Source organism: Pantherophis guttatus, chromosome 9 (assembly GCF_059756535.1).
Source record: "Pantherophis guttatus breed Tessera chromosome 9, ASM5975653v1, whole genome shotgun sequence".
Taxonomy (NCBI): domain Eukaryota; kingdom Metazoa; phylum Chordata; class Lepidosauria; order Squamata; family Colubridae; genus Pantherophis; species Pantherophis guttatus.
This window is the reverse complement of record NC_142071.1, coordinates 31187935-31204541: the sequence shown is the minus strand read 5'-3', so window position 1 is coordinate 31204541 and position 16607 is coordinate 31187935. Positions and strand designations below refer to the sequence as shown.

At 44.9% G+C, this 16607-nt stretch overlaps 1 protein-coding gene across 1 annotated transcript; it reads left to right on the top strand.

Annotated features, from left to right (window-relative positions):
• Positions 1–6902: 6902 nt before the first annotated feature.
• LOC117670232 (G protein-activated inward rectifier potassium channel 4-like) lies at positions 6903–15015 on the top strand. The gene is made up of 4 exons (XM_034425240.3): positions 6903–7436; positions 9986–10262; positions 11261–12512; positions 13849–15015. The coding sequence occupies exons 2-4, from the start codon at positions 10047–10049 to the stop codon at positions 14205–14207; spliced, it is 1827 nt and encodes a 608-aa protein (XP_034281131.2). The 5' UTR covers positions 6903–7436; positions 9986–10046; the 3' UTR covers positions 14208–15015.
• The last annotated feature ends 1592 nt before the right edge of the window (positions 15016–16607 follow it).

Sequence of the window (16607 nt, the reverse complement as noted above, 5' to 3'; positions counted from 1 at the left end):
AACCCTCTGCTTCCTGGTTTTTTTTTTTTAAAACAAACCCTTCCAAGTCCAGAAAGCAGAAATCTCACCGTTTGCTGAGCTCCAGAAACCCACTTTGCAATCTCTTTCGAACACAAGACGCCTTGCCTTCAGCAAGCCACACAAACAAAGCCATCCACGGATGATACCGAAGGACTAAAATCCTGTCTCTCACTTCCTGGATGGTGTAACAAATAATGAGTTTCATTGGTTACGAGTTATGCCCTCGGTTCGAACACGTTCATGAACAGGCACTTCCAAAGCCGGTTGATATATATATAAATATAAATATAAAAAGGAATGTAAGCTAGTCCGTGTCGTAAAAACAAAGTGGATTTCACACAAGTTGGAAGTGTGTCGCCTTCCAGGTGTCGTCTTCCGTAAGCCGATACACAAACAACGTCTATCTGTAAAAGGATTTTCCTTGTTATTGCAGGATTACTGTCTCTTTCCTACTCATCTTTCTTCCGATAGCAAGTAAGGTGCTGCTGCTGCTGCTTTCCTCTTCCAGGAGTTTGATCTTTAGACTGGAATATTGGTACTTGCTCTAGCCTGTTGAAGGCTAACATCAATTATAAACAAAGTGAGTAGAAAAGAAAACCTCACCTTTCAGGTTTCTTAAAAAAAAAGAGGAATTCCGATGAGCTTTTCTGGAAAATCCAACCATTGTTATCTTCTCTTCTTTTAGGGCCAAAATAAAACCTGCGCCGTCCACAGCGGGTCTCTCTTGAAAGATGATTTGGGGAGAAATTCCATGCTTTTCTGGAATTCAGGGCAAAGCCATCCGAGAAGTTCTTTTCCCAATTATTAGAAACTATCCCATTGGGATTGGTGGCAGTGCTGCCAATAAGTTATCTTGACTCTGTACCGCTGGAAGGCAGAGTTAGCACCTGTGGGGTTTCCGGCTGCTTGTGTTGAGGAAAAAAGCTCCCCGGTCCAATTTATAAAGTAAGCTGAGTGCTTATTTGAGCTTTTGAGCAAGGAGCTAGTCCCTGTTTCTCTCTCTCTCTCTGGGTGTGCCTGCCCCGTCTTTCCATATTCAACACAGGTAATTATACTTCTAACAATTAGGACCCATTCAGCAGGAGAACAAACATACCTTCATTATCTGCTTCCTCTTAACCAAACCAGTTTACACCTCGTTGTTAATCTTTTGAAGTTGTCAAGGCTAAATCCCACATCTATTCCCCCCCCCCCAAGAAAATTGTAGGAGGTCAGAGCTGCAGTTTCCTTGCAATTGTTTCTCAAACGGGGAGACAGTTTTCAGATCAAAGGACCGGTGATAGGAACAAAGGATGTAGAGATAGTCCTTGACTAACAACAGTTCATTTAGGGACCATTCAAAGTTGCAACGGTACTGAAAAACCGACTTATGACCGTTTTTCACACTTATGACGGTTGCAGCATCCCCACCGGTTCTGTGATCAAAATTTAGACGCTTGGCAACTGACTCATATTTATGATGGTGGTAAACCCCCCCCCCCGGGTCATGTGATCACCTGTTGTGAAATTCTGAGTAGCAAAGTCAACGTGAGGAAGCAGGATTCATTTAACGACCGTGTTACTAACTTAACAAGTGCGGTGATTCACTTAGCAATCGTGGCAAGAAAGATTGTAAGATGGGGCAAAATTTGCTTCAATGTTTCGCTTAGTCTTTGGCTCAATTGTAGTCATAAGTCAAGGACTTCCTGTACAGTGTAGTCGACTTATGTCTTTTCTTATTGCTTCTTTTTCCCCCCCCCCCTTCTTTTTGTGCCGTGATTTCTTCTTCCAACGTTTTAAAACAAAACAAAACCCAACTCCTATCCAGATACCCTTTAGCTACAGGTTAGTCGCTTGAAAACCACAATAAAAACAGCAATAGGACAATTGATGCTACTTCAACAGTTCTGAATCTCAGTCAGATCCCAGGCCGTGAAATGCAAAGCTGACCTGAGCAGGTGAGGCCAGCACATCTCACGGGCTCACCTGAGCTGGAGGAAGCTCAAAACACGAGTGCAGAAACCAGAATGCTATCAAAGTTCACCGAACCAAAGGGAGAGGCCGGCATCTTTCAGGATGTATTGTGACAATGCAAAAAAATAAATAAATAAATAAATACATTTCAGGTCAACTCGACCAGTCTGTCCCAAAACTCGGGTCCAAAATTCAGGCGTGGCAGAACAAGTGAATGATGAAATCTTACAGGGCGCGAAGGATGACTTGTGCGAAGAAGGAAACCCAGCATGGTTAATAGCAGCACTAGATCTTGAGGGATAAACGGAGCAGACAGCTTGAATCATACCCGGAGCAGAGCCATATATAAATCAAGTAGAATTGAATTAACACTTGAATCCCATTGACTTCTCTGGATCTACTCCAAGAAAAGCCAGGAGTGGATCAAATCCATTCATCCCAGCCTGGACAGGGGTGAAATCCAGCAGGTCCTGACAGGTTCTGAAGAACCGGTAGCGGAAATTTTGAGTAGTTCGGAGAACCAGCAAATACCACCTCTGGCTGGCCCCAGGAGTGGGGTGGGAATGGAGATTTTGCAATATTCTTCCCCTGACACGCCCACCAAGCCATGCCACACCACGGCCACCAAGCCACGCCCACAGAACCGTTAGTAAAAAAAAATTGGATTTCACCGCTGTTCCTGGATCAAAAATACTTCCTCTAAGGGTAGCCTAACAGGAAAACACAACCATCCATACCTCCAAGTATTAGCAATGAACTCACAATGAGACAAACTCAGCTTAATGATCCAACTTGCAGCTCTGTCTGTATAGGTCCGACTTGACCATGTTAAAATGCCTGGACTTCAACTCCCAGCGTACTGACCAGGGAATCCTCTCAGTTGAAGTCCAGGCACCGGACATCTCTTAAGGTTGATAAACACTGGTAATTGGACTTACAAGAGCCCTTTCTCAGGAATTAAGGTATGTTGCACGTTGGAGAAGACCTTGGAGCGTCTCGAATGAAGTTTAAATGTCTATGGAGATTCTCAGTCACCCAGGTTCTGGTTGTCCCAAAAGTACTTTTTCAAGAGGCAACTGGACTTTCTGGGGGGTTTTCTCTGAAGACGTTTCGCTTCTCATCCAAGAAGCTTCTTCAGCTCTGGCTGGATGGTGGGGATGGAACAAAGGAAGTGAGAAAGAGGAGAGAGGGAGGGAGGGAGGGAGGGAGGGAGGAAGGGAAGGAAGGAAGGAAGGAAGGGAAGGGAAGGAAGGAGAGGGTGGTAAGAAGGAAGAAATTGAAGTCTATGGAGATTCTCCGTCATCCAGGTCATGGTTGTCCCATGTTGTGCTTTTTCAAGAGGCAACCGGACTTTCTGGTTTTTCTTGGAAGACGTTTCGCTTCTCACCCAAGAAGCTTGTTCCACTCACTGAAGAAGCTTCTTGGATGAGCTGAAGAGCCGAAGAGCAGAGCTGAAGAAGCTTCTTGGATGAGAAGCGAAACGTCTTCCAAGAAAAACCAGAAAGTCCAGTTGCCTCTTGGAAAAAAAGCACCTTTGGGACAAATGAAGTTTAAGGTTGCAGCAAATGCCACTTGCCAACTTGTTCCCGGAGAGCACCGTCAAAGTAATTAAGATTTCCTGTGTGTATTAATAAACCTTGAGCCGTTTACAACAGGGGCTCAACAGCTATATATAACCAGCGGGTTAACCACTGCTATTTCGAGGCTTCCCCGGGAAGGTTTGACTACAGCTTGATGGCTTTCTCCTCTCTGGCACCTGGATTTAGAACAGTGCTTGGCCGTGACTTCATAACGTCTTTAGCTTTCTTTCCTCCCCCTCCTCCACCCACTGCACCAGATGCAAAGTGGTTTCTGATATCCATTGATAGCAGCAAACTTCTTTGTTCCTCGCAATTTGAAGCTCGGGCTGGTGTTTATTTCAGGAGCTGGAAGTTGGTTTGGTAGGAACCAGAAATGAGGTGGAAAAAGAGACAAGGCAGCGGTCCTGGACAAGGAAATCCCAAGTAAGGCTGGGAAATCCCTTCAGGAGGGATTGTAAACCTGCACCCTTGGGTTGATTCCTGTTTTAAAAAGGAAGGCCAGGGTTCAAGCTACGGCTTAGGTCAGGAGGGTCTGCTGAGGACCTACATGGGTCATGAAAGGCTTCCAACTCCAGGGGTTGAGCAGTCTCTTATTTCCATATAATATAATATAATATAATATAATATAATATAATATAATATAATATAATATAATATAATATAATATAATATAATATAATATAATATAATATAATATAATATAATACAATACAATACAATACAATACAATACAATACAATACAATACAATACAATACAATACAATACAATACAATACAATACAACACAACACAACACAACACAACACAACACAACACAACACAACACAACACAACACAACACAACACGAGTTGGAAGGGACCTTGGAGGTCTTCTAGTCCAGCCCCCTGCTTAGGCAGGAAACCCTACACCACTTCAGACAAATGGTTACCCAACCTCTTCTTAAAAACTTCCAGTGTTGGAGCATTGACGACTTCTGGAGGCAATTCGTTCCATTGATTAATTGTTTTCACTGTCAGGAAATTTCTCCTTAGTTCTAAGTTGCTTCTCTCCTTGATGAGTTTCCACCCATTGCTTCTTCTCCTGCCTTCTTTGGTGCTTTGGAGAATAGCTTGACTCCCTCTTCTTTGGGGCAGCCCCTGAGATACTGGAAGGCTGCTCTCATGTCATCCCTGGTCCTTCTTTTCATTATACTAGACATACTCAGTTCCTGCAACCGTTCTTCATTGTGCAGGTTCCTTCAATCAGACATTAGTAGAGCATCCAAGCTCACCATTCTGCCTCATCCAGACCTCTCTTCGTCTTTTATCTACATGTTTCGTTGCAAAAATGGACCAAGTCACATCAGCGAGATCTTGCTGCAATACTTTTGGCTTACCACCTTACTAGACCGGACAGGATTTAATATTAAAATCATTAGCAGCATCTCGGTTTGCAAGAATCCTCCAGGGCAAAATACTGGTCCTTGGAGAGTGAATATGCATGGGGCAGAAGTCTCATTCCACCCACTTTGCCAACTCCCTGCCCTGACCCATAAATTGCTCAAATGCATTGCCTAAGTCCTTCCTGTCGGACTGGGCTGAGGCGGGGCAAGAGACCATCCCAGTCTCAGGGCCCAGAGGCTCCTGCTGAAGGGCCACCAGGTGGAAAGAGAAAAGGAAAAAGGGACCTTGCGAGGCTTAGGATAAATACTGCTCCATCTTTTTTTTTTTAGGCCAAAGAATTTGAAAGAATACAATGCATTTTGTAAATAAAAATGGTGACAGTTTATTAGGTGCAAATAGAAATACACGTTATTTCCATAGCAAGGAAGATAAAGCAGGAATGGTTAACTTGATCACTTTATTTAAAGAGAAAAGTATGTTCTTATTTATTTATTTATTTATTTATTTATTTATTTATTTATTTATTTGATTGATTTGATTTGATTTGATTTGATTTGATTTGATTTGATTTCTATACCGCCCTACTCCTGAAGGACTCAGGGCAGTGCACAGCCAAACAATAAAACACATACATACAAAATTTAAAAGTAGAATAAAATCAAATTAAATAATTTTGGCCCCGACAAATTTAAAACCCCAAACTTTTTAAAACCAATTTTAAAATTGAATGTATAAAATACTAAAAGATATTTAAAAATTAAAAATCTTTTATAAAAGAGGGAGAAAATTAGGCCAGGCCCGCCTGGTGAAATAATTTGGATATCACTTCTGGAATTTGTGCTTGTGAAGGAAAAAAGTGAAACTGGTTTTGTTGATTAGAAAGATTTGGTCTTATAGAAATGGCTAGTTATATATTAATGTGTAAAAGCAAAAAGTTGAGGCTGGAGGGTGTTTATCTTGTACTGTACTCGTTGGAAGTCAATGTCCTCTTTTCTTTCTTTTTCTCTTTCCCCTTGTATTTCACCCCCCCTCCTTTCCCTGTTCCCTTTCCCTCGCTTAATTTCCTATTTCCTTTTCTTCTTCTTTTTTGTATTTTATATTTTATATAATAGAAATAAAAATGTAAAAAAGGAAAACACTGCTCCATTTCATATCCAGGCAAGTCAAGGAATCTCTAGAACAGAGTTTCTCAGCAACTCTTAAGACGTGTAGACTTCAGCTCCTACCATCCAGGTGTCTTCTCCTCTCCCCAAATATTAATTTCGACAGAATTGAAACTTCACTTTATTTCTGATGGATCCTCTTAACCCCTCTGAGGAGAAGTTCCTTCCTGTGAAGTATCCTTGTAAGACCAGGGAATACCCCTAGAAAGTTGAGGTTCAGAAGCTGGTGACATTGGAGAGGAAGATGGGGATTCTGTTTGATTTGCTTGTTTTAAGAGTTTAGCAGGAAAAATTGGTCGAGCGAGGACAACGAGGCCTTCGCAAATTGCAACCGTGTTCATACCTGGATGCTGGCTTGGGATGTGTCTTTTCAACCCACTTCACTTCAAGCCTGCAAGAAGTTGTGAAACGGTCCTGGGTGAGAAACAAAAGTCACGGGGAGCCCCACGGGACTCCTTAAGCCTGCCGTGTCTTTCACCCAAGTTTTCACCACTTCATGGTTTTGTCATTCAAACGTTCTCCCTGGAACTCCTCCTGGGGATTAGGCTCCAGCGTTTCGGTTAACTGGTTTTTCCTCTGCCTAGCCTTGCCTGGGTGTGCGTCTCCTTAAATGCCTTTATAGGTAGGTGGAGGTGTAAAATTAGACTTTTAATCTCTCCCCAGGAGTTTTTCAGGAATTTTCCAGGTGGAGGAGATGAAACTCAGGGTGAAATCCAGTTTTCCTCTTGAGCTCTCTTTGTGTATATATATATTTATTTATTATTATTACTATTATTATTCCCGGTGTTTCCTTTCCTGTAGGCAGTCATTCTCATGAAGTCTTAGCATTTTTCTGTGTCCCACAGATGTCATCATCTCTTGCAAAGCCTGGGCAGAAATGGGTTCTTTTGCCCATGGACATTTCTCGCCAGGACGGAAGTGCTGGCAGATTAACCCTATGGGCACTCGAGTCTCCCACCCAGCGTTATTCCTCCTCCTCTTCCTCCTCCTCCTCCTCTGATTAAATCATCTTGAGATAATTCTGCATGTCATTGAAGCGGATTAACTGATGACCTTCTCCTTGCAAGGCTGAATTGAAAGGCAGTTTTCTGGCTCCCTTCCTCACTTCTGTGAATGTTGAAGGCTCCGAGTGGGAGACGGAGATGGCTCGCCCTTCCAGGATGGATGGAAACCTTTCTGGGAGAAGGATGCGGCTTAAATTGAACCTCTGCTCTTGAGCACAGCTGGAGGGCTCAAGAAGGACCAGCCGGACAGATTTCTGCAGAACAAGAGGCTTCCCCGTAACTTTGGAGCTCCCTGACCTGGCCTCAGATCACATCCTGCAGCAAATATGAGGTAGGTGCACCATTCAACATCAGCCATGTCTAGAATAGAGATTATGGACCGAAGGGGCCGTTCTTCGGTGTGTAAATTAATATATGAGATCTTGCTTCCTGATTCCTTTCAATTTAGGACCAGTTTGGGCTAAAGAGATCTCTTTGGGTCCTTCTTCCGAAGACAGATTCTTCCAGTCTAGGATTCCCCTGGCAATTCCTTGTATTTGTGGTAGTGGGTCCTTCAGTTGCTTTAGTCAAGAAGGAGGGTCTCTCCGCCATTTACCCCTCTCCCATGATCTCCATTTATTCCCCAGTTACTCGTTGGTTGGGGATACCTCTGGAAGCCGAGCTTTGACTCCTCCAAGGTTGCCTTCTCCTCAGCCCAAAATGGCCGTTCCTGCCATTGCCTTCCACCTTCGTCCATGATGCCCTTGAGGGATCTCCTAAAACTTCAGCTGGTGCGAAATACAGAGTTGACTTGGGGAGGGTTTGTCTTAGCTCTGCCCCATCTGAAGCCCCCTGACTCTATTGGCACAATCATTTCCCAGAATTATCTCATCTGGCAGTTCTGACAGTTGCCGTCCCAGTACAATGGACGCAACCCCGACGGGGAAGGCTAGCCTGGGCATCGTCCCAGAACCTTCCAAAATTCCAGGCCCTCGGTATGGTACGATTCCCTGCGTGTAGCCAAAGCAGCCGTATCGTCCCAGCTCCTGCAGGTGGAGTTCATAAAACCGCAATCTGTTATTTCCTATTCTCAAATTGTTTTGCTTTGGGGGTTTTTTGGGGAGGGAGGGGGCTTCCTCCCAAGAAAGCTCTCTCCCCCAAACAAATCCAAAGGATGGCAGGGTATGGAAAGAAAAAAGGTGCAAAAAAAGAGACATTTGTGTGTCCGCCTGACTGCTGGATGACTCCGTCCCCCCGTGAAGAGAGATCCTGGCCCCACGTCTTCACCTGGCACATGCCCAGAGGGCTCTAAATCCAGAGGAAGAAAGCTGAGAATCTCCTGCCTTTGCCATCTGTGAATTGCTCTTCCGGCCTGAAATTGGTTTTGCCATCTGCTCTTCACTGTCACTCACTGTCACTGGTTTGAGATGGGCTGCTGGACAAACAGAGTACACAACTCAATAAAATGCAAGGGGGGGATGTTATATAAAATCAGTCTTCCCATGCTCTCACCCAGTGTGAGCAAACAGCCAAGATTTTAAGGCCATCATTTTAACCCGTCGACAGTCCAACGCAACTTTGGACACGCACAGCCAAACTGTAGCAAACAATCAGTTAAAACTAGGGAGGGAAACTTCATGTTCTTCCCAGATTTTTTTTTTTTTTAATTTGATTTATATGCCGCCCTTCTCCGGAGACTCAGGGCGGCTTACAATGCGTTAAGCAATAGCCTTCATACTTTTGTATATTTATACAAAGTCAGCTTATTGCCCCCACAAACTGGGTCCTCATTTCACCTACCTTAGAAAGGATGGAAGGCTGAGTCAACCTTGAGCCTTGGAGAGATTTGAACCAGCAGTAAATTGCAGGCAGCTGTGTTAATAACAGGGTGCTTAGACCACTGTACTATCAAGGCTCTTGGACTGCTTAGGATCCAGTCTCTTTCGGTCTGGGGAGGAATCCCTGCTACCCCAGCGAGGTAGGCCCAGAAATAAGGAGGCTACATTACAGCTATATGCTTCTCCGCGGCTAACTTCTTGTTCTGTAGGTGAGCGGATAGTTATCCGGATTGATGTCCTAATCTGCCTCAAAAGACGAGTATTTAGCACTCTTATTTTAGATGGTGCTTCTGGGATAAAATTGGGGTATCAGGCTTGCAAAAGCTCTTGGCTTGCAAGGGTGTATTTGAACGTTGATCTCCAGGTCCATTTCATTCAACTTGAACTTTCTTCTCTATCTTCTACAGCAGTAGGACAATACTACTTTATTATTTGTTCATCAGTATTGGTGCTCTTGATAGTTCAACAGGTCAAGCCTGTGGAATCAGTATTCCTCGAGATGTTGATGCACTACTTAATTATTGTACACAGTGGCTGAGGCCCTACAAATCCATCAGTCCGCAATAGTTGTCAAAATTGGAGAAGCGAATGATAGAAACGTCCTAATTACCAGGAAGGCTTTAAAACTCTGTGTAGCTTTTGCAGATGAGAATTTTTGTTGCTATAGTGAAAGTTTCACATCCCCCAGCTACCCTTTGGGGGCATTGATAAGAGAGTTAGAACTGATTTTTTTTTTAAAAAAAATTCAAATTTATTCTGTCCCATTTTAATGCTTTATTTACTTAGGTTCTTCGTTCATCCATCTCTGGTTTGTTTTATATCCTTCTCACTTTCTTTATATCAACCTATATAATCGATAAAACCGAACCCTGAAATGTTTGAATAGTTTTAAGCCTGATCTCTGAGTAAAGAATCATAAATTTGGATTCAAAAATTTGAATTAAGACAACTTGATTGGTGCCTGAAAAAGGGAATGAACTAGAATCTCCTCTATTCAAACGGCCATTTTCTCTTCCTTGCTACCCAAATCATGGCTTATTCTTTTTCCCATCTTCTCTGAAAGGCTCCCTCCTTGGAGGAAACATGATGTTTGGGATTAGACCAGCTTTTGGTCTCAAGTAGCCATGGTGCTTCCTAATTGTAGGAGCAACATAGAATTGCAACTCGAAAATAACCCCTACATTTACGGCGATATCGGAGAAGAGCCGCTGAAATATGATAAATCCATGGTCCGCAGGAATTCCATCCCTCCAGCTAAGATCCCCACCGCAAAGTACATGTTGGCTTATCTTCCACGGCCTCCCACAGAAACAGACAGCCATGGGATCTCTTCTCCAAAGGTAGGTGCTCTGAATGATGTTGCTAGGTGCCTCTAGAGCAGGGGTCGGCAACCTTAAAAACTCAAAGAGCCACTTGGACCCGTTTCCCACAGAAAAGAAAACACCGGGAGCCACAAAACCCTTCCCGTGCCTGACTATTTCTTGAGCGGCCACAAAACTAGCATATGTAGTTGAATTAAACATTCTGTTTTCTTCTGAAACTTTTCTTGGATTTATCCATGGTTGGCCTACCGGGGATTGAAAAGCTCAATAAATTGCGTGCCAGCGGGTGTCGCACATTGGCGGTTGTGACGCATATTTTGAGTGTCGGGGAGCCGCAGCAGAGGGGTGAAAGAGCTGCATGCGGCTCCAGAGCCGCAGGTTGCTGACCCCTGCTCTAAAGTCTCCAGAGTGATTCTAGATCAGGAATCTTCAACCATGGTGACTTTAAGACTTGTGGACTTCCAACTCCCAGAAGTCTGTCTTAGAGTCTTTGAGTCGCCAAGGTTGGGAGACCAGAGCTCCAGATCTTCCTTCCATTTCACTTTTCCATTTTCTCGCGAATGACAACTGGTATCTCAGGATTGTCCCTCTTAAAGTAACCTTAGAGGACACCTGTAGTAGTAGTCTAATTAAATTATTATATTCCGATTTATATTCATAAGGCAGGTTGGAATGAGATCCGATGGCATGGGTGACCAGCCCACCGTTTCTCTGATTTATACATTCATGGAGAGTTTCAGAACCTTGGCAACTTTTGTGTAGACTTCACACCTCTCATACTGGCCGGGGAATTCTGGGAGTTGAAATCTACACATCTTAAAGTTGCTGAGGTTAAGGCAGAACTGCAGGGAAGTTCAGATGTTTGACCAATGCCTAGTCAGCAAGAAGGAATGGGCCGTTTTTCTTAAACTGAAACGAATGAGGATTTGTGCTTTAGCGAAAAACTTTTGGGCACAATTGGGGTCGTAACTCGAGGACTACCTGTCCTTTGGTTTTTCTCCCCTCCCCCCCCCCAGGCTGAAATGACGACACCTTTGGAGAAGCACCACCCGCGAGCCACAACCATGAGCGCAAACCGAAGCGCCGTGTCTTGTAACTACCACCCCGTACTTTGCAGTGCGCCTGTCCCCAACGTCCGGTCGGTCCTTCTGCAGAAGAGACTCAGCATGGTGGAGCAGGCCAGTTTCAGTGCGGCTGGGCCTCCCAAGCACCAGCCTCCTTTCTCCAACAGCACAGACAAGCTGCCTAAATATTGCTGGCCCTCCAGGACCGACCCCCTGCCCCCTTCTCTCCTGCGGGAGTTCAATGCCCAACTCTACCCCCAGCATGCTTTCAGCGTGCCCAACATCGTCAACTCTTCCCGGAACAAGATCCTCACCCGCAGCGTCATCTCGATGCCCACCTCGGAGAAAGGGCAGAGCAAACTCTGCAAACTCATCGAAGACGACCGACAGTTTGTGGGGAGGAATAAACACGAGAGGCAACGTTACGTCACCAAAGTCGGGAAATGTAAGGTCAGCCTAGGCAACATTCAGGAGAAGAAGAGGTTCCTCTCGGACATTTTCACCACCATCGTGGACCTCAAGTATCGCTGGTTCCTCTTCCTCTTCAGCATGTGTTACATCGTCACCTGGGTGGTCTTTGGCATCATTTATTACACGGATGCCTGGATACGAGACGACATCAACCACATCGGGGACGTCGAGTGGAAGTCTTGCATCGAGAACATCGACAACTTCATCTCCGCCTTGCTCTTCTCGGTGGAAAGTCAACGGACCATCGGCTACGGATCCCGCATTGTGACTGCCAACTGCTCTGAGGGGGTCCTCTTGTTGATGGCCCAGTCCATCATCGGCTCCATGATCGACGCCCTCATGGTTGGGTGCATGTTCGTCAAGATCTCCAGACCCAAGAAGCGTGCCCAGACCTTAATCTTCAGCAAGACGTGCGTCATCTCCAGCCGGGATGAGAAGCTTTGTCTCATGTTCCGCATCGGAGACCTTCGGGACAGCCACATGGTGGACGCGAAAATCAGGGCCAAACTCATTAAATCCAGGCAAACCAAGGAAGGGGAGTTCATCCCGCTCGACCAATCCGAACTGAATCTGGGCTACGGCACGGGGGAGGACCGCCTCTTCCTGGTGGAGCCGCAGGTCATTTGCCACATCATCAACGAAGTCAGCCCTTTCTGGGAGATGTCTGCAGAGGCGCTGAAGAGGGAGCAGTTTGAAATCATCATAATCCTGGAAGGCATTGTGGAAGCCACAGGTGAGTGCGTCGTCGCACAGCAGCCTCCTGTAGGAAAGACTTTGTAGGCTGTAGTCTCAGGTGTGACGTGTGATTGGGGAGCCTGTCGTGCCTGTCACGTTTCTAAAGTTTCAGAGCTGCCTTTGTACTATGTGAAACCTCAGGGAATCCAGATGTTGAATAACAGAACGGAGTAACAGAATAAGGGAGTTGGAAGGGACTTTGGAGGTCTTCTACTCCAATCCGCTGCTCAGGCAGGAAAAACTATACCATTTCACACAAATGGTTGTCCCGTCTCTTCTTAAAAGCCTCCATTGATAGAACATCCACAGCTTCTGGTGGCAAGTGGTTCCACTGGTTAATTGTTCTGACTGCCAAGAAATTCCTCCTTAGTTCTAGGTTGCTTCTCTCCTTGATTAGTTTCCATCCGTCGCTTCTTGTCCTGTCCTCAGGTGCTTTGGAGAATAGTTTGACTCCCTCTTCTTTGTGGCAGCTGCTCCAATATTGGAACACTGCTATCATGTCACCCTTAGTCCTTCTTTTCATTAAACTAAACATCCCCAATTCCTGCAACCGTTCTTCATATTTTAGCCTCCAACCCCCTAATCATTTTTGTTCCTCTTCTCTGCACTCTTTCCAGAGTCCATGTTGATTTTAGGTGCAACTCTGGTGCCGTTTCTTAATTCCCCATTGTTGCACCCAATCCATGCATAATACAGTTGCCGCCACCCCCCCCCACCCCCCCAATCTTTACGCAAGTGTTACATATTGTACTAAGCCAAGATTTCTTTACCTCGAGGGCATTGCATAACCCACAAGCACCTGGTTTCTTTTCCAAGACGCTGAGGGCAGACCAAACAAAACACCCTTTGGGGGACTGGGGATTTTCCCCGTCATGGCATTCTTCAGCCAGGATGAGAGGAGGGGAAATATGTCATGTAAGACTCCAAATATAAGCAGATTTGAATTGTGTTTGGAAACTCATCAGGAGGTGAGGGGCTGTAGCGCTGGACTGGATTCATTAAAATTTCTGAGCAGAATGTGAGTTATTAGATCACAAAGGGAAGTCCACTAACGTTAATCATCTGTCAAACCCCAGCTCAAATGCATATAAAGGTTTGTTTGCAAGCTTAAGTTCCCTACAAGAATCTGAACTACTAACGTTCAGAGCCAATTGGCGGTAAATAAGAGTGAATGGAATTCAAGGTGGGCTGGATTATGATCCTTTGTGGGTGGGAAGGGATGCCAGACTGATAACACGTTTGTCTCCTCCTCCCTCGGCTTCCTACACTACGAATGTTGAATTTGTTCGATACCTCCCAGCCGTAGTTTGTCTTTTCACATTCTCTTATTTCAGGAATGACGTGTCAAGCCAGGACATCGTACATCGAGAACGAAATCCTCTGGGGCCACCGTTTTGAGCCCTGCATGACCCTGGAAAAAGGTGCCTTCCACGTAGACTACACCAAATTCGAGAGGACTTTTGAGGTGCAGACGCCGCTGCTGAGCGCGCGCGAGATCTACGACCTGAAGGAGTTGGAGAATCAGGAGCAATCAACGCTGAACTTCTACTGGGATCATCTGGCTCAGCCTTGCTGTTCGGTAGAGCCCAACCATGAAGCCCAACGAGGGGGCTGCCCCAACGAGGAGAGCTTCTCCAACTTCACGGAGGAGAAGAGGAACAATGAATACCGCAATCACAGTACTAGGCTCTAAGCCATTCGAACCAGCTTTCTGAAGCGTCTGTGAACCCACAAGGAGGAAAAGAAACAGCCGCGCACCGCTGCCTCGTCGTGCGGCTGTGTGGCAATCCACGGCGGAATCGAATGGAAAGCAGCGCATCGTCTTGTTTGGGCGCCATTTGGGATCACAAAACTCCCAACTGAACTGGTCATGTCTTTGGATTAGTCCTCCAATCAACGCCCTTCCCACTCGGAGCTGGAACCATGCCAGAGTCCGTGTTGCACTCCCAAGGGATTGTCTAGGAACTCTGGTTTCTGCAAGCAGAGATTACACACGGGGAACCTGTTGCCCTTTTTAAACAAAAACAAAAACAAAAGGTTGAACTACTTTTGTAGGCATGCCTGTCCTTGTCCAACGTTGTGGAACGGTTATTTGAAACGTGTTTGTTTGTTTTGCCACCGGGAAAAAAATCCTTGCGCCTGTGTTCGGTCCTCCTCCTCTTTGCTGTGCCCCACATTTTGTACGTACCTGGCGCTGCAGCATGGCAAGCCACTGGCCTGGCCGCGGAAATGAATGTTTTTCATCTTTTATGGTGCCATAGGAACTCTCACGGTGGGTATTGCCCCCATCCCCTTTCTCCACCGGCCCACCAGGGCCTGCTACCTTTGTTTTATTTATTTATGTTTTGCCGAACTGATGCCTTTAGTTCCCGAACTCTCCTTCTGTACTTGTTTGCAGGGTCCGTGTGTGATTATTCTAAGCCAGCTTTTCTTTTGCCCACAAGGCTATCTGGAAGGGGAAAGGACCCCCGGGAAGCAATAAAGTTCCTTCTTGCACAGCACTCTGAAGCCACAGAGTGTGTCTCTTGTGTTGCGTCTCTTAGTCAATTGCTACCCATTGAGGCATGTCTTACTGGGTCTCCCTGCCTGCAGTGCTCCGTGGCTCCATAGCTCAGCGATGAGCATCCTGAGATGGCTGGAGACATTGCCTTGGTCAATGAGAATAGAGTAGAGTAGAGTAGAGTAGAGTAGGGAATGGGAATGGGAATGGGAATGGATTAGAGTACAGAGTAGAGTAGAGTAGGGAATGGGAATGAGAATGGACTAGAGTATAGAGTAGAGTAGGGAATGGGAATGGGAGTGGGCTAGACTAGTATAGAGTAGAGTAGAGTAGGGAATGGGAATGGGAATGAGAACGGGCTAGAGTATAGAGTAGAGTAGAGTAGAGTAGAGATGGGAATGGGAATGGGAACAGGGTAGAGTATAGAGTAGAGTAGAGTAGAGTAGAGTAGGGAATGGGAATGGACTAGAGTATAGAGTAGAGTAGGGAATGGGAATGGGAATGGGCTAGACTAGTATAGAGTAGAGTAGAGTAGGGAATGGGAATGGGAATGAGAACGGGCTAGAGTATAGAGTAGAGTAGAGTAGAGTAGAGTAGAGTAGAGATGGGAATGGGAACAGGGTAGAGTATAGAGTAGAGTAGAGTAGAGTAGAGTAGAGATAGGAATGCGAATGGGGTATAGAGTAGAGAGTAGAGTAGAATAGAATAAGAATAGAATAGAATAGAATAGAATAGAATAGAATAGAATAGAATAGAATAGAATAGAATAGAATAGAATAGAATAGAATAGAATAGAATAGAATAGAATAGAATAGAATAGAATAGAATAGAATAGAATCAGAATTCTTTATTGGCCAAGTGTGATTGGACACACAAGGAATTTGTATTCGGTGCATAAGCTCTCAGTGTACATAAAAAAATGCATTCATCGTAAATCATAAGCTACAGCACTTAGTGATAGTCATAGGATACTAAATAAGTAATCAAAATCATACTAGGAAACTAAATAAAATAATATAAATCATAAAGATACAAGCAATGAGGTTATAGTCATTAGTGGAAGGATATAGGTAACACGAAGGATGAGAAGAATACTAATAGTCTTAGTAAATAATTTGACAGTGTTTTGGGAATTATCCATTTAGCAGAGTGATGGTGTTCGGGGAAAAAACTGTCCTTGTGTCTAGTTGTTGTTGTGTGCAGTGCTCTATAGCGTCGTTTTGAGGGTAGGAGTTGAAACAGTTGATGTGCAGGGTGTTAAAGGGTGCAGGTAGCTCTCGACTTACAACAGTTCATTTAGCGACCATCTAAACTTGCAACTGCATTTTTAAAAAAGCGACTTATGACCGTTTTCCACACTTACGGCCATTGCAGCAGCCCCGTGATCAAAATTCAGATCACGGCTTGGCAACCGACTCACATTTATGACCGTTGCAGCATCCGAGGGTCACGCGATCCCTTTTTTGTGACCTTCAGACAAGCAAGGAGTCTGATTCTTTTCCAGTGGGACCCATTTTAATTCCACTCTCCAAAAAAAAAAAAAGAACAACCCCAAAGCTTTTGGGGCTGCAAATAGGAATATTGCTCTCCCTA

Excerpts from the sequence above, each read along its gene's own strand:
- LOC117670232 (XM_034425240.3), top strand. The coding sequence starts at position 10,047 with ATGGTGCTTCCTAATTGTAGGAGCAACATAGAATTGCAACTCGAAAAT. Across the intron at positions 10,263-11,260 it reads ATGGGATCTCTTCTCCAAAG|GCTGAAATGACGACACCTTT; the intron begins GTAGGTGCTCTG and ends CCCCCCCCCCAG. Across the intron at positions 12,513-13,848 it reads AGGCATTGTGGAAGCCACAG|GAATGACGTGTCAAGCCAGG; the intron begins GTGAGTGCGTCG and ends CTCTTATTTCAG.